The sequence below is a fragment of the Mandrillus leucophaeus genome, unplaced genomic scaffold, assembly GCF_000951045.1.
Source record: "Mandrillus leucophaeus isolate KB7577 unplaced genomic scaffold, Mleu.le_1.0 Scaffold12, whole genome shotgun sequence".
Taxonomy (NCBI): Eukaryota; Metazoa; Chordata; class Mammalia; order Primates; family Cercopithecidae; genus Mandrillus; species Mandrillus leucophaeus.
In genome coordinates, this window is record NW_012100320.1 from 1,601,002 (window position 1) to 1,624,639 (window position 23,638).

The 23,638-nt window shown below is 37.7% G+C and overlaps 1 protein-coding gene across 1 annotated transcript in view; it reads right to left on the reverse strand.

Moving 5' to 3' along the window:
- The window catches only part of HERC1 (HECT and RLD domain containing E3 ubiquitin protein ligase family member 1), a 250,627-nt gene that overhangs the window by 136,821 nt on the left and 90,168 nt on the right, over positions 1-23,638 (reverse strand). Inside the window, exons 8-18 of the mRNA XM_011969255.1 lie at positions 22,326-22,520; positions 20,579-20,890; positions 19,372-19,468; positions 18,642-18,785; positions 17,126-17,253; positions 13,838-13,982; positions 13,559-13,730; positions 11,914-12,048; positions 11,122-11,287; positions 5,055-5,180; positions 3,252-3,473 (exon numbers count right to left, since the gene is read on the reverse strand). Of these exons, the coding sequence (XP_011824645.1) occupies positions 3,252-3,473; positions 5,055-5,180; positions 11,122-11,287; positions 11,914-12,048; positions 13,559-13,730; positions 13,838-13,982; positions 17,126-17,253; positions 18,642-18,785; positions 19,372-19,468; positions 20,579-20,890; positions 22,326-22,520 (1,842 nt within the window). The remainder of the gene's footprint in view (positions 1-3,251; positions 3,474-5,054; positions 5,181-11,121; positions 11,288-11,913; positions 12,049-13,558; positions 13,731-13,837; positions 13,983-17,125; positions 17,254-18,641; positions 18,786-19,371; positions 19,469-20,578; positions 20,891-22,325; positions 22,521-23,638) is intronic.

Here is a 23,638-nt window from a genome sequence, read left to right on the forward strand (position 1 = left end):
GCCACTGCATTCCAGCCTAGGTGACAGAATGAGACTCTGTCTCAAACAAAACAAAACAAAACAAAAGCATTATATCCTTTCACCCATTACCAATTTTTAAATATTTGCTATAATCCTTATGATACTAGCTATTAGATGGTAAAATTCATCAAGCTACTTCTATTTTTTTCCATTAAAAAAAATAAAAGCAGCTGGGTGCGGTAGCTCACACCTATAGTCCCAACACTTTGGGAGGCCGAGGTGGAAAGACTGCCTGAGGCCAGGAGTTCAAGACCAGCATGGGCAACACAGCAATACTTCATCTCTACAAATGTTTTTTTTGTTGTTTGTTTTTAATTAGCTTAGCATGGTGGTGCACACCTCTAGTCCCAGCTACTTGAGAGGCTGAGGTGGGAGGACCACTTGAGCCCAGGAGTTCGAAGCTGTAGTGAGCTATGATGGTGCCACTGTATTCCAGCCTGGGCAACAGAAAGCCTGTCTCTAATAAAATTAAAATTAAAAAAGAGATATGACAACTAAATATAATGTGTGATTCTGCACCAGATCATGAAGGGGAAGGGCTGGGATCAGAAACTGCTATAAAGGACATTATTGGGGCAACTGTAGAAATGTAAATGTAGACTATATATTAAATAACAGTTCTGTATCAATGTTAAATTTTCCAAATTCAATAATTATTCTGTTGTTACATAAGAAAATGTCCTGGTTTTTTAAAAATACATACTTAATATATGCTTAAATACTTAGGGGCAGCCAGCCATCTGCAATTTACTCTCAAATGATTTAGAGAGAGAAAACAAATTTGGCTGAAGAGCACAGGGGAATTCTTTGAATGATTCCTGTAACTCCTCGTGAGTTTTAAATTACTTCAAGTTAAAAATATTTTTTAAAAAGAGATGCTTAGTATATTTAGAAAATATCAAAACTCTATTTTAAAAAGTTAAAAGAGGCCGGGTGCAGTGACTCACGCCTGTAATCCCAGCACTTTGGGAGGCCGAGGCGGGCAGATCACGAGGTCAGGAGATTGACATCATCCTGGCTAATGCAGTTTTAGTCTCTACTAAAAACACAAAAAATTAGCCGGGCGTAGTGGCAGGCGCCTGTAGTCCCAGCTACTCTGGAGGCTGAGGTAGGAGAATGGCGTGAACCCGGGAGACGGAGCTTGCAGTGAGCCGAGATGGTGCCACTGCACACTCCAGTCTGGGCAACAGAGCGAGACTCCATCTCAAAAAAAAAAAAAAGAAGTTAAAAGCACCATTTAAACAACCACTCAAAGAAAATGGCTGTTACTATAATATTTTTTGGTGTATTTCTTTCCTGATTTTGTCCTTTTAAAATATTTTTCATAATATTGTACTGCATATTCTACTTTTAATCTGCTCTTTTCCAATAGAATCATAACCCATTTTCATAAACCATGTATATACAAAATATAATATTCCATTGAACACATATACCATAAATTACTTAACCACTCCTCTATTTTTAGATATTTCTGCTATTTCCAACTTTATTTCCTGTAAATAATCATGTGCTGAATACCTTTAGGAGAAAATTTGGTCTATGTATACACTATACAAGATAGAATATGGGAAAACTGTAGGGCCCTTGCTGTAAGTTGTTAATTAGTACTGTTATTTTAAAATCTTAGAACAAATTTGGTTTAAATCACATCAGAAAGAGACATTAATTTATTATTTCAACCCAAAAGCAGTTAGTATTTTATTTCCATTTCCATATAATATATAAATCTGCCTCAGCCCTAATATTCCTTACAACTTTGTTGTAACATTTCCTGTAACTTTGGGGAAAAGTTTTGGTCATTAACAAATGGCTATATACACAACATTGTTCTTATCCATTTGCAGCCATTACTCCTTAACATCAGATTAAATTTACATTCTTAAACCTGAAAGAAAAGAATTTTGTAGGAAGAATTTTCACTCTGACTTAGTGATTAGCCTTTTAATGTGGGTGGGACAGAGCACTAAGACTTGTATTGGAAGAAAAAGAGTACATAAACCAAGCCCTGAAGAGCCATAGGAAACAATATGAATTGATACACAAACAATTCAAAGTTAAGTTGCACAGTACACTCTGATCCTGTAAGTGCTGATGAGTACAGAGATGTGTAGTTATACACATCTCTGGCTAGATGGGGTTATTTGGGCAAGGTTTCCTAGAATAGTCAAGTCTTACATCACAGATTGGTAGAGAAAAACAACAGGAAATAGGTGTACAATGTACAATTCTGGAAAAGGATGAGCTCAGATAAGAATGGTGTGTGAGCCAATGATAAAGGGTTTGAAGGGTGTTGCTGTTGTTGTTGTTGTTGTTGTTTTGAGACAGGGTCTCGCTCTATCACCCAGGCTGGAGTGCAATGGCACGATCTCAGCTCACTGCAGCCTCTGCCTCCCGGGTTCAAGCAACTCTCCCACCTCAGCCTCCTGAGTGGCTGGGATTATAGGTGCCAGCTAACACGCCTGGCTAATTTTTGCATTTTTGGTAGAGATGGGGTTTCACCATACTGGCCAGGCTGATCTCAAACTCCTGACCTCAGGTGATCCACCCAACTCGGCCTCCCAAAGTGCTGAGATTACAGGCATAAGCCACCGCGCCTGGCCTGAAGGAGTTTTAATTTAATACAAAGAAGTTGTATTCTTTAATATAAAGAAGTTATTTAATACAAAGTTATTCCAGCAGTGAGATGCTGAGAAGAGACCAGCAATAGTGACAACAGCTGTAACACCATTAGCACTGAATCATAATGATCTGGCTTAGAACTCAAAGAAATGGCAGGAAAAAAAGATGAATTTAAGAAACACTAGAGATTCAGAATTAATGGCATCCTAACACAGGGAAAGCTATAAGCTCCACTGTCCTCTATCCTACTGACCAACCTATTCTCATTCAGTACTAAGTACATTGTTTCATTATAAGATTATGTCTGGCAAGGTTAATGCCTTGCTCATTATTCTTCTCTCTAAAAATGTTCTTGACTATTTTATTCTGTTTATTATTCTACAATATCAGAAAAATCTGGTAAAATTCTAAAATAAATCCCTTTGAACTTCTCAATTACATGTTATTTGGTCCCCACAATATTTCAGAAAACCTGACATGTTTTTCCCCTTGGGGGAGAGAGGTCTAGAGTTTAATTTCTATCAAAGGTGTTTAAATGTCAAATTACCTTGACTAAAGAGATCTCTACCCCTTTATTCTTCTTTTACTACAACGAAAGAACAACTTACTGTATAAAATCCTAAATTTCTTAAGAGGGTCTTCATCAAAATTTCAGCCAGGTGGGTATCTGGATGGCAGCTCTGAGTGCCATAAGGTTGATCTGACAGATTTCCGTAGCCAGTACACACAGAAGACAGGTCAGTTGCATCAGAGGGTGAACTATAGCCAAGTAGGGAGGCTACGTGGGTATGATCTTGCAAACTTGTCAGAATGATATCCAGTTGCATTCTCTAAAGAACAATAAAATATGCACAAGTAACTAACATAATATGCACTAGAAAATAAAACAAAAGGATCCCAGAAAAAAACTACACTAATCTACTTAGTATCTTATTAAACAATCATCTTCAGGAAGTATGTAATTATAAAAACTACCCAACTAATCCCATTTAGGAAATGGGATTTAGGAAAATACAATTTATAGGTTTTTATTTTAGTCTTCATTATAATACCTAAATCTCTAAGCTAACATAGCATACTATGCATAATATTTTAGTACTATAAGTAGAGAGGAGTACGAAATGCCAATAAATAGTATGACACACGATTCTACAGCGTGACATTACCAATGACAACTACTTATTCTAACATTTAAAATAAATCACTTGAAATCTAAACTAATGCAAAATACTCGTTAAAAATCATCTGTAGGCTGGGTGCAGTGGCTCATGCCTGTGATCACAGCACTTTAGGAGGCCAAGGCAGGCGGATCCACTTGAGACCAGGAATTCAAGATCAGCATGGGCAACATAGTGAAACCCCCTCTACAAAAAATACAAAAATTAGCTGAGCATGGTGGTGCACACCTGTAGTTTCAGCTACTCAGAAGACTGAGGTGGGAGAATCACTTGAGCCCAGGAGGTTGAGCCTACAGTAAGCCGTGATCATGCCACTGCACTCTAGCCTGGATGACAGAGCAAAAACCCTGTCTCAAAAAAAAAAAAAAAAAAATATCATCTGTGGGCCAGGCACAGTGGTCTCATGCCTATAATCCCAGCACTTTGGGAAGCCAAAGCAGGAGGATCATTTGAGGCCAGGAGTTCAAGAACAGCCTGGGAAATACAGCAAGACCCCACAGCTATAAAAATAAGAATAAAAAAATAAGCCAGGTGTGGTGGCACATGCCAGCAGTCTTAGCTACTCCAGAGTAAAAAGCAGTAGGATCCCTTGAGCTCCAGGAGTTCAAGGTTAGAGTGAGCCATGATTGCACCACCCTACTCCAGCATGGGTGACAGAGCAAGACTGTCCCTAAAAAAGATTTAAAAAGAAGGAAAAGTATCAATAAATATTTTACTGCAAATAAGTACCAATTTTTTTTCCTAAAATCTGTATCTCTGAATCTGATAACTTCTACTTGGTTGAGCAAACGGTACTATTGCTCAAAGATAAACATGGAAAAAATAAGTATACTCATATCATCAAATACTTTTTCCTAATGGTCATCTATACTTTTTATACAAACAATTTCAGACAAAGTTCTCAGCATGGAACCAACAGCAGCACATGCAATTGATTTCAACTCAGCATACTACAAATAAACCACAGTGTCTGGCTTAGTACCATAAGAAACACTGGAAAAATTAGTCCTTATTCTAATAATTAGCCCCAAATAATAAATTATCACTTGCTTCACCTAAGGTTGTTAGACACCTGGGAATTCTTCCAGCATAAAACATTAAATAACCAGGATTTACTAGGCCCATCAAGTACTTATGCTCCATGAACACATGGCAATTGATTAGTTTTATTTCCTTCTCAGTTCAAATTTTTATGATACTGCTGATTTACTTACATAGTAAGCAAAGGCCTACCTGTCCTTTAGATAAGCTTTCCCATCTATCAGGCCCTTGAGGTAAAAGAGAATGAAGTAATTCCATCCGTTCTCGTAATGGAGGTAACAGCATGGTTGCTCCCACTGACAAAGTTTCAATTACCACCTAAAATCAAGAGAGAAAAGTGTACTGATTGGCCTGGTTCTTAGTTTTTAATAAAAACACACTTAAAGTGAATTCACTATTAGGATCATGTTAAGTCTAAAAAAGATGGCATGATAAAAAAGAAAGCACGTAAGTCCTCCTTCAGATGCCTTTAAGAAAGCTATGAATAAATATTTTGGATTTGCCACTAAATAACTAATCATCAATCAACAAATATTTAGTGTTGATTCTATAGCATTCAGCCTGGTAAGGCTTTGTGTAAAATGATTCGGGTGCAGAAATGAGTAAGACAGACAAAATCTCTGCTTTCATGAGCCTACAGTCTAATGGGAAAGAAAGACCCTGAGCAAGAAAGTATAAATGTGAAAGGAGTCACATAGGGAAAGTAAAAGGGTGCAGGAACTTGCCTGAACACACAAACATGGCAATTAACATGGCCTATGGGCTCATGGAAGATCTCCCTGAGGATTAGGCATTTAAGAATTACAGAATTAGTAGGACCTGGCTAGACAAAGGTCCAGGTAGTGGGAACAGCATAAGGAATAGTAGCTCATTATCGTAGGCCTCAACTTCTCTGGGTCATGGCTTTTTTATCAGTAAAAACAGTGTTGGACTAGATAAAATCCATAGTGCCTGTCAGTTCTAATACTCAATTTTTCTGTAAGTCAATGTTCTATTAATAATTCTTTGAATTACTATAATGATTGAAAAATTCAAGTACACAAGAAGAATAACCCTTCCATCAAAAAGCATGTGTCCTCTAACACAGTTAAGAACAGAACAAATCTTTAATGACTTTCTCAGGTTACTCTACTCAAACTAAAATAAAGCTAAAATCAAAAGTAAAATCAAATTTTAGCTGTGGAAATTCAACAAAGGTGACTAAGTATTAAGAACTGAGTGCACATATTCTGTTTCCAAAAGGCCATCTAAAACAACGGGCAGGGGTTGGGCAGATAATTCAAAAAGACTCCCCTGCCCAAAATGGTAAAGGAAAATCAGCATCAAAATTTTGGAAACAGAAAGGAACAGATTAAGGGTAACTGACTTAAAAGACCTGAAATGGCTACACCCTAAGTCAAAAATGAGAAAAACCAAACAACACTTTGATTTATACTGTAGAATTCCTAGAGGCTCATACACTTCTGCAAGAGGGAACAAAGGAAGAGCTCAAAACAGGATTGGTTGAAAACTGGTTAAGATAACAGGCACAGTTGAAGGCAGGAATACCAAACTAAAATTGGGTGATTTTAAGACAAAGTGTTCATTCTGAATATTGAGACTCCTAAACTTTTTCCCCACCAGATGATTGTCACTCAGGTTTATACCTTCTGGCAGCAGCTTAGAAGAGCCTTCCTTTGAAGAATCTCACTAGCCCAGTAGAAAAGACTTTAAGTGACAGGCATGAAATGTTACCTTCCCCTAAAATACAGCCCAGCCACATCAATCTACAATAAATTAGATAAACCTCATCCCTGTGTAGAGAATTTTTAGCATCAATCAGCCTTTCAGCATCACACTTCTTTTTTTGAGATGGAGTCTTGTTCTCGTCTCCCAGGCTGGAATGCAGTGGCACGATCTCGGCTCACAGCAACCTCCACCTCTGTTCAAGCAATTTTCCTGCCTCAACCTCCCAAGTAGTTGGGATGCGCCACCATGCCCAGGTAATTTTTGTAGTTTTAGTAGAGACGGGGTTTTACCATGTTGGCCAGGCTGGTCTTGAACTCCTGACCCCAGGTGATCTGCCCACCTCAGCCTGCCAAAGTGCTGGGATTAGAGGCATGAGCCACCACGCCCAGCGATAGCATCACACTCTTACCCATTATTGGGAAGTCAAAGGTTACTAGAAATTTGAGGAAAGCCTTTATTATGAAAGAGACTAAAACTAACAGAAATGGTCTAATTAAACAAAGAAAGTACACAGGGAGAAACAAGAACAAAAAATAGTATCTTCAAAAATGTAAGTCAGAATGGAAGGCTATTAAAAAAGGAACACTTCGAGAATGAAGAGCTCTTATAAATTAAAAAGATAAAAGAAAGAGAAAAATCTCAATAGAAGGGGTAGAACATAGAATTAAATTTCTTATAAAGTAGAGGGGGGAAAAAGATGGAAAACAGGAAGGAAAACACAAGAAAATTAGGAGGACTGGCTCAGGAGGTCAAGTATCCCAATAATAAGGAGTTCCAGAGAGAAAGAAAGAACACAGAAAACAATGAAGAGGCAATCAACAAAACATTTCCAGATTTTTTTGTGTGTGTATTTTTTAATAGAGAAGGGGTTTTGCATATTGGCCAGCTGATCTTCAATTCCTGGTCTCAAGTGATCCGCCCACCTTGGCCACCAAAAGTGCTGGGATTACAGGCATGAGCCACCGTTCCTGGCCAAGATAATTTTTTAATATTGAAGGCTATAACTTTCCCCACATCAGTTCATATCATCACATCCAGCTAATTTTTTTTGTATTTTTAGTAGAGATGGGGTTTCACCATGTTGGCTAGGAAGGCATCTATCTCTTGACCTTGTGATCCGCCCACCTTGGCCTCCCAAAGTGCTGGGATTACAGGCGTGAGCCACCGCGCCCAGCCTGATTGTGTATTTTCAAATAGCCTGTCTTCAAGCTCACTAATTATTTCTTCTGCCATCAATTCCAGTATTAAAGGACTCTGAGGCATTCTTCGAAATGCCAACTGCATTTATCAGCTCCAGAATTTCCACTTGATTCTTTTAAATTATTTTAATCTCTGTTACATTTATCTGATAGGATTCTGTATTTCTTCTCAGTGCTATCTTGAATTTCTTTGACTCTCCTCAATACAGATATTTTGAATTTTCTGTCTGAAAGGTCACAAATCTGTTTCTCCAGGATTGGTCCCTGGTGCCATATTTAGTTCATTTGGTTAGGTCATGGATGGTGTGGATGCTAGTAGATATTGAAGAGTTAGGTATTTATTGTAGTCTTCACTGTCTGGGCTTATCTGTACCCATCCTTCTTGGGCTTTCCAGATATACCTTGGGCTTTCCAGATATTTTAAAGGACTTGGGTGTTGTGATCTAAACTGTATCTGCTTTAGTAACATTGTGGCTCTTGCAGCCTCGTAGTGGTACCACCTTGATGGTCTTGGACAAGATCTGGGAGAATTCTCTGGATTATCAGGCAGAGACTCTTGTTCTCTTCCCTTACTTTCTCCCAAACAGTCTCAGTGTCTCTCTCTCTCTCTCTCTCTCTCTCCTCAGCCACCTAACGCTGGGGGTGGAGTGACACAAGCACCCCTGCGGCCACCACCACTATGACTACACTGGGTCGGACCTGAATCCAGCAAAGCACCAGCACAGCACTGGGTCTCACCCAAGGCTTGCCGTAAGCACTCCCTGGCTATTGCCTATGTTCGCTCAAGGCTCTGTGGTTCCACAATCAGCCAGTGGCAAAGCCAGCTAGGCCATGTCCTTTCCTTCAGGGGAGCAAGGTCCCCCAAGCCTCAGGTGGGTCTAGAGGTGCCATCTGAGAGTCAGGGACTAGAGTCAAAAACCTTAGAGGTCTACCCAGTATTCTATTGTACTATGGCTGAGCTGACACTCAAACCACAAAACACAGTCTTTTTCATTCGTGCCTCCCCTTTCCAAAGCTAGACGAGCCTCACCCCATAGCTACCACCACCCCAGGCCACAAGGAGTATTGCCAGACAAGCATCAATGTTCCCTTAAGCTTAAGGCCCAGGGATTCTTAAGTTAGTTTATGGAGAATACTGCCTGGCCCAGGACTCACCCTTCAGGGCAGTGGGTTCTTCTGTAGTCCAGGGCAGGTCTAGAAATGCCATCTAAGAATCAAGTCTTGGAATCAGGGATCCCAAGAGTGTATCTGGTACTCTATCCCTCCGTGGCTGTGCTGGTACCTGAAGCCAGAAAGTCTCAGAGCCTCACACAAAGTCCTTGACATAGTAGCTGGGTATCAATGCTGGTTATTCACAGCCCATGGGATCTTAAGTTAGCAGCTGATGCATGTGGCCAGTACTGAGTCCTTTTCTTCAAGGCAGTGGGTTCCCTTCTGGCCCAGGGTATGTCTAGAAATGTCATCTGAGAGCTGGCACCTGGAACGGGGAGCTTTGTGACTCTGACTGGTCCCCTATCCTGCTGTGATCAAGTGGTATCTAAGACGCAAGACAAAGTCCTGCCCAGTCTTCCCTCTCAAGTGGAAGAAAGGGGTCTCTTTTGGAGCCATGAGCTGTGTAGACTGGCGTTGGGGTCGGGGTGGTGGGGGGTGAGCCAGCACTCCCTTGGTTACCCCAGCTGGTGTCTCAGTATGTCACGTGCCCCTCTGTCCACTGTCTCTGGGATCAGTTCAGCACTAGGACTCGCCTAAGAGTTGCAGTCCTTTTGGCCTAGGCTGCCTTTCAAGTTTATTTGGAGACACACAGCATTATAGCCCTCAGTGGTGAGCCTTGCAGGAATTCAAATTTAGACCACTGAGATCAGCAATTCCCCTCTGGCTAGGGTTGGTTTAAATGCTCCCTCTGTGGACCGGTGTCAGCTGAGTTAGGTCCCGTTTTCCTTTCTTCTCTAACAGAATAGCACTGAGTTCAATGCCTCACAATTGCTGTTTTCTCCCTCCCCCAGCACCCAGAGACACTCTCTGCACCACACTGCCACTGCTGCAGGGGGAGGAGTGGCACTGCCAATTCAGGACTGTTTTTTCTATCTCTTCAGCGCCTCTTTCAGCAATATGAAGTTAAAACTAGGTAGTGTAAGTGCTCACCTGATTTTTGGTTCTCATGAAGGTGCTTTTTTCTGTGTAGAGTTGTTAAACTGGTGTCCTTGGCAGGGGGAATGATCAGTGGAGCCTTCTATTCCACCATCTTACTCTGCCTAATTTCCCTTTTGATTTCTGTAATGTCAGTAGTAATATCTCATCTTTCACTCCTGATTTGAGTAATTTAAGTCCTCTCTGTTTTTTCTTGGTTAGTCCAGCCAGATTTGTTGATTTTGTCTTTTCAAAGAACGAACATTTAGTCTCCTTGATCTCCTCAACTGTTTTTCTATTCTTTATTTTTTAAATTTCACTCTAATCTACATTAGTTCCTTCTTTCTACTTGCTTTGGGTTGAGTTGGCTCTTCTTTTTCTAATTTCTTAAGGTAGAAGGTTAAACTACTGATTCGATATATTTCTTTTTTTTAAAATACAGATGTTTATAAGCTACAAATTTTCCTCCAAGCACAGCTTTAGCTGCATTTCATGAGTTTTGGTATGTTCAAATTTTGTTTTCATTAATCTTAAGTATTTAAAAATTTATCTTGTAATTTCTTTATTTGATCCATTGATAATTTAGGAGTGCACTGGTTTAAAAATTACTGTACTTTCTATTATTACCTGCCAAAAGAGTTTATTTTCTGTATTTTGTATTACAAATATTTCTTTTTAAGTTTCCCCCAAATTTAATATTGTATTATAATACTAAATATTCTTTTTCAAACTATACTCTCCTTATTTATAATCAGTATTCTATTCTAGGCCACTTCTTCCTCCTTAACCTGACCTTTCTCTCCTTAGCTCTGGTGAACAGTTTTAGTAGATGACCCCGTCCACTTATTCAGTTACTACTACTGACCAAGCCCATGCACTAGCTCCTTGCCCTCAGGAACTTATCTTCTCGTGAAAAAAGAGTGACATGTTTATAAATAAGCAACTAAAATACAATGTGATGTAATGAGAACATACACAAGAAAAACCAAATCTGGTGGGAGGGCAGGAATAAAAAGTTTCTTAGAGATGGCATCTGACCTTTGTCTCAAAGGATGAGTTAACCAAAAATACTCTCACCAAGAAAATAGGAGTAAGAGAAACAACATCCAATTGAAATTGTTCAACGTACAGTTGAATATATTGTATAGCTAAAATCTCAGAGAAAGATGTGATTTGAGATAGATTCACAAGTCCTATTCTCTTACCTCTTGGATTTCATCTGGGACAGTTGAGTCCATCAATCTGAAGAGCAAATTTCGAAGTGGACCTGCCTGCCTCCCGAGAATGCTGGTAGCTACCCCTCCCGCAAGTGCAAGAGCAAGGTGATTTGAAAGTAGCTTCAGGCACAGCTTGAGAAAACTGTGGTGTTCTCTGAAACCAAATAAACTTCTATGAATTTTTGGAACATAAAAGTGCATGTGCTATCCAGTTTGGGTAACATTTTTTTCACTTCAAAAATTTTGCTGGCCAGGTGCAGTGGCTCATGCCTGTAATCCCAGCACTTTGGGAGGCCGAGGTGGGTCAATCACCTGAGGTCAGGAGTTTGAGACCAGCCTGGCCAACATGGTGAAACTCCGTCTCTACTACAAATACAAAAATTAGGTCGGTGTGATGGCAGGTGCCTGTAATCCCCGCTACTCAGGAGGCTGAGGAAAGAAAATCACTTGAACCTGGGAGGCAAAGCTTGGAGTGAACTGAGATCATGCCACTGCACTCCAGCCTGGGCGACAGAGCAAGACTCTGTCTTTCAAAAAAAAAAAAAAAAAAAAATTGTCAAGTCATGAACAACAGTAATTTTTAAAACATGATTTGTGAAATTATGAGTAACTTTTTCCTAGAAGTTATTATCCATAAGTAACTAAGTTTAGCTCTTTTCTAGATTATAAAAAAGTTCCACATAATTTGGGAAAACAAACAAGAAAGAACAGTAAGTCAAAACTCAAAAGGAATAATTTATACACATGCACACACACATACAAAACATACATATAACATACCTTGATGAAGGGAAAGGGAGTGGGGGAATCTCACTGTTTATTTTATCACAGTATCTCTCAAGAAAAGAACGCAGGTGTGAGAAGGTACTCTCTTCAAGATCTACACAATAAGGTCGGTGCCATGCAACAACTTGTCTAGAAGGACACATAAGAAAATAATAAAACAGTCTTAAATTGACATTTTTATCCATAATCAAAAACGAAAATTAAAAGATATATTGGCCGGGCATGGTGGCTCATGCCTGTAATCTCAGCACTTTGGTAGGCCAAGGAATGCAGATCACCTGAGGTGAGGACTTCAGGACCAGCCTGGTCAACATGGTGAAATCCCATCTCTACTAAAAATATAAAAATTAGTCGGGCATGGTGGTGTATGCCTGTAGTCCCAGCTACCTGGGAGGCTAAGGCAGGGGAACTGCTTGAACTTAGGAGGCAGACAATGCAGTGAGCAGAGATTGTACCACTGCACTCCAGCCTGAGCGACAGAGTCAGAATCCATCTCAAAAAGTACATATATACATATATACATTAAAGCTAAATGATTTCAACAAGATACAAAGACATTATTGATTATGAAAGTGATAAAAGCTTTCATTTTAGTGACTAAGGAGGACCAAGAATTTGCCATCTTTAAGAAGAAAACATACAACCACCACCTGTTTTGGAAGGTTTGGATGTCCACTCACCTGAAAGCAGAGGGCTGAGTCACACAATCTACTAAAGCCCCTCTGGTTCTAAGAGTCCAGAAGATGTATACTTCATATTAAGAAAAATATCCTGACTCTATAGAGTGATATACTGAAATCTATTAAAAGACAAAATCCTGAAATTTCTTGTGAATACTTTTAAGATCTTGGGACCCAACTCTCTACATATGAAGTGGGAAGTTGGATATTTAATGCTAACAGCAAATTATTTATATTCAACTTATTTATTTTGACTTTTGCGTTAGAGGAATAACTTTCGATAAATACTTTTAATTGGTTAGAATATCATTTAAAAACCCTCTGAGTCAAAGGCATAGAATGCAAGTAAAATACATTCTAAGCTATAGATTAGCCCATGTGTATCTGAAAATATCTGAAATAACCCAAACATTCTTTAAAATTCAATCTCCTAATAGTAACTAAAACTTACCTACCTGATTGACTTAACACACACAGTTAGCACTTTAGGAAAAAGCTAAGTTTCTGCAAAAAGTAACCTCCTTGATTTAAAAGTATGACAATTTTTTTTTTCAAAAAAAAAAAATTTCAAAAAGCAACCAGATAATGTTAACTGCGGTTAAACATTAAATCAATAAAGCCTAGTTCTGATTTTGATTATTTTAAGTTCCTCTTGATATGCAGCCATTCAATTTTTTTAAATCAGCATGTAGAGATGAGAGAGAATTCAAAATGTTTAAAAGACAATGTCTTCAATACTGGGTATGACTTCTTGTTTCTGAAACATGTCTAACCTCAACATTCAAATCAAAAGAAATCTAATGTCATTTCTATGATAGAGAAAAAGCAATACTATATATGTCCATAAAAGTATTTTATGAACAAAGCACAATTATTTCTGTTTTTATTAGTGTTTCTACTTTCTACTGGTGTCTCTTGGGTTAAAACGCACAAGAATTTTTAAACATAGGCACTCTTACCTGTCCCTAGGAAGAGCAGTCCATGCCAGACTATGTGATGTTCCAGCTGAAATCTGCTGAATAGCTATGCCATCTAAGCCACTCACTTTCTTTGGTTTAGTAATAGGACCTGTGGAATTTCCCTGACCACATTGCCCCATTGAATTATTGCCCCAGGCATAAACTTCATTATCTAAAAACAAAATATAAAGTATTATATAAAAGGAAAGCCAAATTCAAATGTAATACATTTCACAAGACAACAGTTAATACTATTTCCTCAAAAACAAATGACTTTACCATGAGAAAGAGCCAAACAATGACTGTCTCCAATAGAAACATCAACTATTCTTGTGGCAGCCAGTTCTTCAATAAGCTTGGGTCTCAAAGCAGTAGCTTCTGAAGAACCACAACCTAGACAAGCTCCGCAGCCCCAAGCATAGACCTGAAAAAAACAGAAATACACTACACATAACTTCCTGAGATGATTAGATTGTTGGTTTAGGGAGAAACAAAATCTATGAAACTAAAGCATGGTTTGATAGAACTTTCTGATGTTAAAATCATTTTGATCATTTTAAAGATTGTTACAGCAATTTATCATGCTGCCTTTAGGCATTCACTGTATAGGCAAACAGCTGATCTGAAAATAAAAATAATTGGTCATAGAAAAAACAGAAAGGTTTTCAGAGAGGGTCTGCTAAACTACTAATTGGCTTGCAATTTGTTATATTTGCCCCATCTTACCAGCCTTGAAAATACTGTCTAAAAACTTATCCTTTATGTGTTTCTCACTATTCTGGTGAGATTTAAGATCAGAACAAGGTATGATAATATAAAATGGATTATATAAATCACAAAACTGATGTTTATTATTTAGTTTTAGAAATACCTCACCTCATTGTTACAATAATTATCACTTACAAAGAGGGTCATGTGAAGCAGTAGCAAGATAGTTCCCCTTTATCATCTTCATTTTTGACTAATCAATACCAAAATAAGCACTAACTGATTTAAGATGCTTGGGGAAAGGGTTAGGTGGGGGGAAAAAAAATTTTGTCTTTGGCAAGACAAATAGGTGAGTGAATGCCAATCTGGCAACCCGAAATCAACAAAATCAAAACAATCAGCAATCTGAATGATTTTTTTTATCTTCAATAGATTTTGGTAAGATTATATAGACTGTTATCTTTATGCCATCAAATCTGAGAATTTGTCTTTGTCTTGCAATTATTTTAGGAAAGACTGCTGCTGAGAGATTAAACCACTTCAATTAAAAATAAAGAGCACTGTACAGGTGTAGTGGCTCAAGCCTGTAATCCCAGCACTTTGAGAGGCTAAGGCAAGAGGATCACCTGAGTTCAGGACTTCAGTACCAGCCTGGACAAGGTGGCAAGACCCGATCTCCACAAAAATTTTAAAAATTGCCCAAGCATTGTGGCACAGACCTGTGGTCCCAGCTACTCGGGAGCCTGGGCGGGGAGAATCTCTTGAGCCCAGGAGGTCAAGGCTGCAGTGAGCCATGTGTGTGCCACTGTACTCCAGCCTGAGCAACAGAGTGAGACCCTGACTTCAAAATAAAACAAAATGAGAACATATATTTGTACTTGTTTCCAGATAACTTACTTAAGTATAGAATACAACAAAATTCCAGTACATAAGGCATATTTTAGGAGATGTTAGGAACTAAAGATAAGGACAATGAAATAACATATAGTCAAAATCATCACAGAAAATTTTCCTAAATTACTCATGAAGTATAATATACAGTCATATACCATTCGGTCAATAACAGACCACATTATACAACAGTGGTCCCGTAAGATCTAATGGAGCTTTGACGCCAGTATTTTTACTGTACCTTTTCTATGTTTAGATATGTTTAGATACATACTTACCATTATATTACAATTTCTGAAGGTATTCAGTACAGTAACATGCAGTACAGGTTTATAGCCTAGGAGCAATAGGCTGTACCATATAGTCTAGGAGCATAGTAGGCTACACCACCTAGGTTTGTGTGGTACTCTCTACAATGTTCTCACAATAACAAAATGGCCTAATAACACATTTCTCAGAACATATCCCATTGAGTGACACATCACTGTAATACTGTCACTCAGTAAGGCCTACAAAGAGTTTTCTCTTGCAGTGTTCCTTCGGTTCGGCACCAGATGAGAAATACTTGGCTTGCCTTTAGAGACTGGACCATACTGCATAGCATGGTAGGAAGTAAGCACAGAAGAGGCCTGAAAGGGCTGAGACAGACTGAGGGAAAAGCAAATGTTGATCGTCATTTCACGCTCAAGTTTAATGGTAAAAAGAACTACTCTTACCCTTTAAAAGTATTTCTGACTTTACTTTTTTCCATGCATATATATTTGATTTCATATAACTTAAGGTACTCATAATACAACTATTCTATACAGTAAACAATGTACAAGTTCTCTTGGAACTTGGAATTCAATGTAATGGATTTATTACTATTATTATTATTACTACCACCACCAATAGTTGAATAGTACTTGATACTCTACAAAACTCTCAATTCTAATGATTATCTTATAAGATCATGTGTATGCAAAGCAGAAATTATTATTCCCTCATAAAAAAAGAAGCACATGATGCTCAAGGGATGTGTTATTTGCCTGTGTGTATACATCAAATACATAAGCTAACTTCAATTCATGGATTCTTACTACAAAACCAATAGTGAGAAATACATAGAAGAGATATTTTTAAGGAAGCAACTAGCTAATGTAATGATGAATAGCTTGAAGATTTTTAGGACGCAAGGCATTCTAGTTTCTCAAAGAATAATCAAATTATATGCTAATTTCAGCTTTTCTGCTCATCTGCCTTGTGAATTAGTCATAAAACACTTTTATACCACTGCCTGACACAAGGTGGCCTCCTATACATGACAGAATAAGTGGTCAGCTCACTTTTTTACTGCCATCACTGATGGATACACAGGGACAAATATTGTCAGTCTATAACTATACCTGGCTCCTCCCTATCCTCAACAAACAAATAGGGTAAGAGTGAAAACACACATGTAAAAAGTTCAAAGCTTATAAGCTATTAAAGTGCAAAGCTTATGAGCCTTTATAAAGGCTCATAAAATTCTGACAATCCTAAGCCTGACTTTATGCTGTTTCTCAGAAACAACTAACTCTCTCAGATTATTTTCCATACCTAAGTGTTCTCTTTACCCTCCTTTTTGATCACCCTCTTGCCTTCTTAATTCATATCACTGGTTCCGTCAAGATCTAGTTCACCTTTCCCCCACTATCCATGATGTTTTGGAAAAGGTTTAAGGGAAGCTAAATGCTAAAACATTTTAGAAAATCAGTTTAATACAAAGAACAGACGCTCCACTAAGGTTTACATGGGTCACACAGGCCAGGTTAGAAAACCTGGTTCCTTCTCAGATACTCTACTTCAAACAGAAGAAAATATTTCATTTCAGCATGTTGCCTAAAAATGTATTTATTTGAACTTTAAAATTTAAATACAATTATTACTTTTTAGTCACCTCATCCTTTGAAATACTCTGAGTCTTTTATACTCATCCCTTAGTCCTACCTGCCCTGTTGATGTCAAAGCAAGTGAAGACTGGCTCCCAGCACAAACTTTGCGAATGAACATTCCTTGTAAAGCTTCAATAACTTTAGGTTTATACACTCTGTTGGTATCACCGTGACCAAGTTTACCTATAAAAACAAACACATTAAATAATTTACTTGTTTTAAAGAATCTCTACTCTTAACACTACCAAAGTTGATAAAGTGCTCTAATGTTTCCATCACTAACCTGACAGATATGAAAAGCTATGTTTCTGATAGCTGAGGATGCTAACAAATGAGCATTTTTATTACAAGAAAGTTAACAAACATCCACTGATAGCCTTTTATATCTTAATTTCAAGCAACTAAAATCAAGCAATTTAAAATCACTTTAAAAGAAACAGAAAACTATTTTTCTGTCTTTCTCCCCCTTTAATGGCTATATTTCTAACTTCGAATTTGCTGACATAATATACAGGTATGATACAAGAATGTACATGCATATAATTTTTCATAAACTTTTAAAAAGAATCAATAGCTCATGAAATTGAAAACCTGACAAATCATTAAAGAAGAAAAACAAACGTCCAACAGTCTACAAATCCAACCACACCAGGGATAAAAAAAGTATAAATTAAATATCATTTTCACTATTGAAATTATTTAATTAAATTAGATACATGCTGTTGTTGAAGACTTTAGGGAAGTAAGCATTCACATTGCTAGTAGGAGTGACTAAAGTAGACAAAGATTTAGTCATTCATTGTGTTGTTAATACTGAAAAAAATTAAAACCATCTAGATACTCAACAATAAGAAACTGGTTTTATAAATTGTGCCACCATCAAATAAAAGAACACTCTGAGCCACTTAAAAGAATGATTCAGAGTCATGCTTGTTGATATAAAAAAGATACTCATGCTGGGCACAAAGGTTCACGCCTGTAATACAAGCACTTTGGGAGACCAAATCTGGCAGATCACTTGAGCCCCGAAGTTCGAGGCCAGCCTGGGCAATAAAGCAAAATCCTGTCTCTAAAAAAAATATAAAAATTAGTCAGGCGTGGTGGTGCGTGCCTGTAGTCTCAGCTACTTGGGGGGGCGGAGGCAGGAGGATCTCTTGAGCCCAGGAGGTTGAGGCTGCAGTGAGCCAGGTTTGCATTACTGCACTCTAGCCTGAGTAACAAAGCAAGACCCTGTCTCAAAAAAAAAAAAAAAACTATTAGAGTAAAACATATATATGTCAAAACGTATGTAAACTTATATAAAACATACACATATAGCTATACTTTGGTTTTTTAAAAGACATCTAAGTAGAAATATATGTAAATACTTGTATAAATGTATATTTATTTAGAAGTCTATTTCCAAAATGTTAACAATGGTTAAAGTAACATTTGTGAAAGCTCAGTTCATTTTTTAATTTCTGCTCATCTGTATTTGAGTCTTTCTACACTAGGCATATATAACTGAAAAATAAATTTTTTTAAAACTCAAGAAAAAAGCCAAAGCTACTGATAAATAATTTTTTACATACCATTGTCTCCTCCTCCAAAAGACCATACAGTTCTCCCATCTTTAGACAGAGCAATAGTATGTGAACTGCCACAAGAAACCTCTCCTACATTGCTAATGTCTTTTACTAATGTTGGAATGTTTCGACTATTGCTGTCACCATGACCTTGGATAAAACACACACAACAACAAAGAAACAATGTTAACTCTTTTTCTCTAGGCCTTGACTTCACAAGTAGAATAAATGTTATAACTTTAAAATAGAATTGAGATTTTTTAAAAATGCAATGCAATATGAAAAAGAGAATCATTTCTAACATCTTCTCAATCTTCCAAGCTGCTCCTAAACTGGGTCATAGTCACTTCAGTGAACCATTAGAATATTCTTTTCATGATCTCCTCACAGGCACTTACCTTATGTTGTCCTGTTTCATGCTCATGTTGACTTGTTTTCATTACCTACTAGATTATAAACTTCAGGATCATGATGGTAATGTTTTATCCCAGAAACCCTACAGTGTCTGGTCATAATAGGGCACACTCAGTAAATGCTTGCTAGATTTAATACATCTTAAATATCAGCACTAAAATCTAGGTCTTAGTCTTACCTATATAAAATTATCTTCCTCTGAGCTTAAAGTAACAAAATAAATGACAGTCTTTGGCCTAGTAAATCTACTCTCATGGCTTCTCAGTAACTTAATCATTTCTATTTTTCTGGAAGAATAACTTCCATTTTTAAAAAATCTTACCTAATCTTCCAAAGTCTCCTTCACCCCATGTGTATAATTCCCCATCCTCTGTGACGGCAGCACTATGTCTGTATCCAGCTGACACACAAACAACTACCTGCATTGCACACAAGTAAATACGATGAGCATGCACGTTAAAACATATAGTCCATATTTGATCCTGTACACAGGGACTTCACAGATACTAATATTCAAACCCATCCAGGAATTTCCATGTACAGTTGTGGAAGCTATGCTCAGGACAAGGATGACTGGCTAAGGGTTCAAGTAAGTGCTGAAATACATGCCTGTAATCCCAGCACTTTGGCAGGCCGAGGCAGGCAGATTGCTTGAGCTCAGGAGTTCGAGTTCAGCCTGGGCAACATGGCAAAACCCCGTTTCTTTTAAAAAATATGAAAATTAGTCAGGCATGGTGGCACACGTCTATAGTCCCAGCAACTCAGGAAGCTGAGTTGGGAGGACCACCTGAGCCCCAGGAAATCAAGGATGCAGTGGGCTGAGATAGCGCCACTGCACTCCAGCCTGGGTGACAAAGTGAGATCCTGTCAAAAAAAAAAAAGAAAGAAAAGAGAGGAGGGGAGGAGAGAGGAGATTAATAAAAAGAGAAGATACGGGCTCAGTTTCTAATGGTTCCAATTATTTGTGTGGGTCCTTGGCAATTACTTAGCTACTCTAAATGCCTCACCATTCAGGTCTCTATTAAGATGTCACCTCTTTTAAGAGCACTCTCTGACCCTACCTCATTACCTAATACCACATCCTGCCCAAGGTACTCTTTATTGCTCATTTTTTTCTTTAATATTATCTGAAATTATTTCATATGCTTGTTAACTTATTATCTCTATCCTGAAGACTAAAGGATTAAAGTAGAGACCTTACCTGTCTTGTTCACTGCTACACATCTAATGCCTAAAATACTGCCTGACACTTGAAAAGTGCTAAATGTTTGTTAAATGAATGACTCTCGGTTTGCTTATCTGTGAAATAGGGATAACTACCTTACAAGACTAATTATAAGAATATAAGAATTAAAATTCAATAATGTATATATAAAGGTGTTCTGTAAATTATAAAGCAGATATACAAAAGATTAAGCCAAAGGGTTGAACGGGCAACAGCAGAAAGACCACATCAAAATCTGAAAGATATTGTCAATTACAACACCAATGCATCTAATTATTTTTATAACCAAAAAGAAAGCACATACCTTTCCTTGTAGAGGTCCCTGAATAAGCTTGGGATATTTCTGTGTTGAACTATTTCCATGCCCCAGTTTCCCATAATCACCATCTCCCCAGCTGAAGACTTCTCCTTCTGTCGTAAAAGCTAAAGTGTGACCATCAGATCCTTTAGAAGATGAAACCTTTTTAATGGATCTGTGAGGCTCGAATGTTAACTTTTTTAAAGTTGACTGATTATTGGAGTCTCCAAGGCCCAGTCTCCCATAGCTGCCTTTCCCGCAAGCTCTAACAGAGCCATCCGTAGAAATGACAAAAGTGCAGTACTGTCCAGCTTCAATCTATAAACAAAGAATCATAAATATAAAATACTTCTGTGAGTATCAAAGTATAATATTTAAGGCTGGTTTTATCAAAGAGCCTCAAAGGAAGTCTTATAGCAGAATATGGCATGATTCTCCAGAGAGATTAAGGAATATACAGAAATGTAAGAGAACACGAATGGCCTTTTCATGCTCATGACTTTGTTGCTGAGTTCAAATTCTTCATGTATATGTTATCTTTTCAGGTTATTGTCCAGATTATGATTGAATGAAACAACAAAGTAAAATGCTTAATATCCTCTTATAACCGAGAATGGCAAGACATAAAATTTTCCTTCCTATAAATTCCTCAGGGTACATTATGGCAAGAACCATATAAAATGTATTGTAAACCTATTTGGAAAAAATACATTTTAATGAAAGTAACAAATACAAAGTTCTAGCTGGGCTATAAATGTAAAAAAAAAAAAGTGATCATAAGAAAATGAAAGGCTAATCTAGCAAAAAGAAATTCCAGTTTTTTTTTTTTTTTTTTTTTTTTTTGAGACAGAGTCTTGCTCTGTCACCTGGGGTGGAATGCAGTGGTGCAATTTTGTTTCACTATAACCTCCATTTACCAGGTTCAAGCAATTCCTGCCTCAGTCCCGCCGAGTAGCTGGGATTACAGGCACATGCCATCATGCCTGGCTAATTTTTGTTAAGTATTTTTAGTAGACAGGGTTTCACCATGTTGGTCAAGCTAGTCTCAAACTCATGACCTCAAATGATCCACCCACCTCGGCCTCCCAAAGTGCTGGGATTACAGGTGTGAGCCACCATACCTGGCCTTTATTTACTCTTATTTGCCATTTGTGGTGAACATAAGGGTAAAGTCTGTTGCTATTCTTAACACTTTTTAAAAATCGAGATCCCAATTTAGTTATTCAAAAGTTGGAAATGCTGTCAGGGATACTGGGGACTAAAAATGTATTTTTATTTTTATTTTTATTTATTTATTTATTTTTTTGAGACGGAGGCTCACTCTGTCACCCAGGCTGGAGTGCAGTAGCGTGATCTCGGTTCACTGCAACCTCCGCCTCCCAGGTTCAAGCTATTCTTCTGCCTCAGCCTCCCGATTAGCTGGGACTACAGGCATGCGCCACCATGCCTGGCTAATTTTTGTATTTTCAGTAGAGATGGGGTTTCATCATATTGGCCAGGCTGGTCTCGAACTTCTGACCTCATGATCCACCTGCCTCGGCCTCCCAAAGGGCTGGGATTACAGGCGTAAGCCACTGCGCCCGGCCAAAATGTATTGTTCTATTAAAATGATAAAAACTAATGCAGCATATAGATCAGAAATAATCATCGATAATTTTCACTCATTTAAAAAATACTCAATATTATTTAATGCAAATAAACATGAATATACACCAGATTATCTACCAGTTTGTAAGCTATTTAGAAAACTTACGGTCTGTGCATCAGAGAAACTAGGAGCCAGTTTGGGTTGCAGTATTTTCTCCTGTGTACCTTCTACCAACTGATGGCTGCTATTGCTCCCCCAAACATAAACCTCACAGGTTTCGGAGACAATGGGAGCATCACCAGTCTGAATGCTATCTGGGCTAGCACATGTTCTCGAATAATCAGAAGCCATTCTGCAAACCTATTAAAAATTTAAAATACGCAACAAATAGTTAAGACAGTTTTAGTCTGGGCATTTTTAAATATATATCCTCTGAAATTACTGTTGCCTTTCCTTCTAATACTCTTAAATGTTCAAAGAACCTATTAAATAAAGATAACTAGACTACTTACTCACATGGAATAAACCACTAAAAGACACTAATAAAGTGGCAAAAGTGGGAAAGGGGAGACACACAATCTTTTAGCTAAACATTTTATTACTGCATACAAAACACTGTAGAAAAACAAAGCTTAAGAAATAAAGTAGAAAAAATCACCATGGATAATCTTAACACCTTAATACAATAAATTTTACGTTTTAAATATATGTCCTTCCAGAGTTTTTCATATACAAATTCTTTAACACAGTCACCACATTGGATACATAAAAATGACAAATTGCACAAAACAGTCATGCAAATCCATGTCTACCTAGTCTTCATGATTGAATAGATAATATTCCATCTAGTAAAAAACATCACAATGTACTCAACCACTTCCCCACCCCCAACTTTTTTTTTAAATAGGTGGGGTCTCACTATCTTACACAGACTAAACTCAAACTCCTGGGTTCAAGCAATCCTCCCACCTCAGCCCCCCAAGTAGCTGAGATTACAGGCCCGCATATAATCATACCTGGCTCCACTTTCCTTTAATAGGGCATTTACAGTCTATTTATTTGTTATATAGGCCATTTTTAAGGATATAGTTGTTACTATACTTTTTATTGCTTCCTTAGTAGAGAACCTCAGAAATGGGACTCGATATTCAAAAAAAGACAAGAATCCTATGATTCTTGAAACATACTGTATCAAATTGTATTCCAAAATGGTGCTATAATACGTCACTAGTAATGTACAAAAGAAGGCTGTTCTAAAAACAGCGAAGGCACAAAGCAATTAACATTCACACATATATATGAATATATAAGATAAAAATCATGGCTTGTTTACCATTTCTGTAGAATATAACGGTAAAGTCTGTTGCCATTCATAAGCTTTTTTAAAAATCCAGGCTGCCTGCCAAAAGCATAGGACCCACGGTGGCCATGCCAGTAGCAATTTCACTGAATCCATACTCATTATGAGTATTATGCTT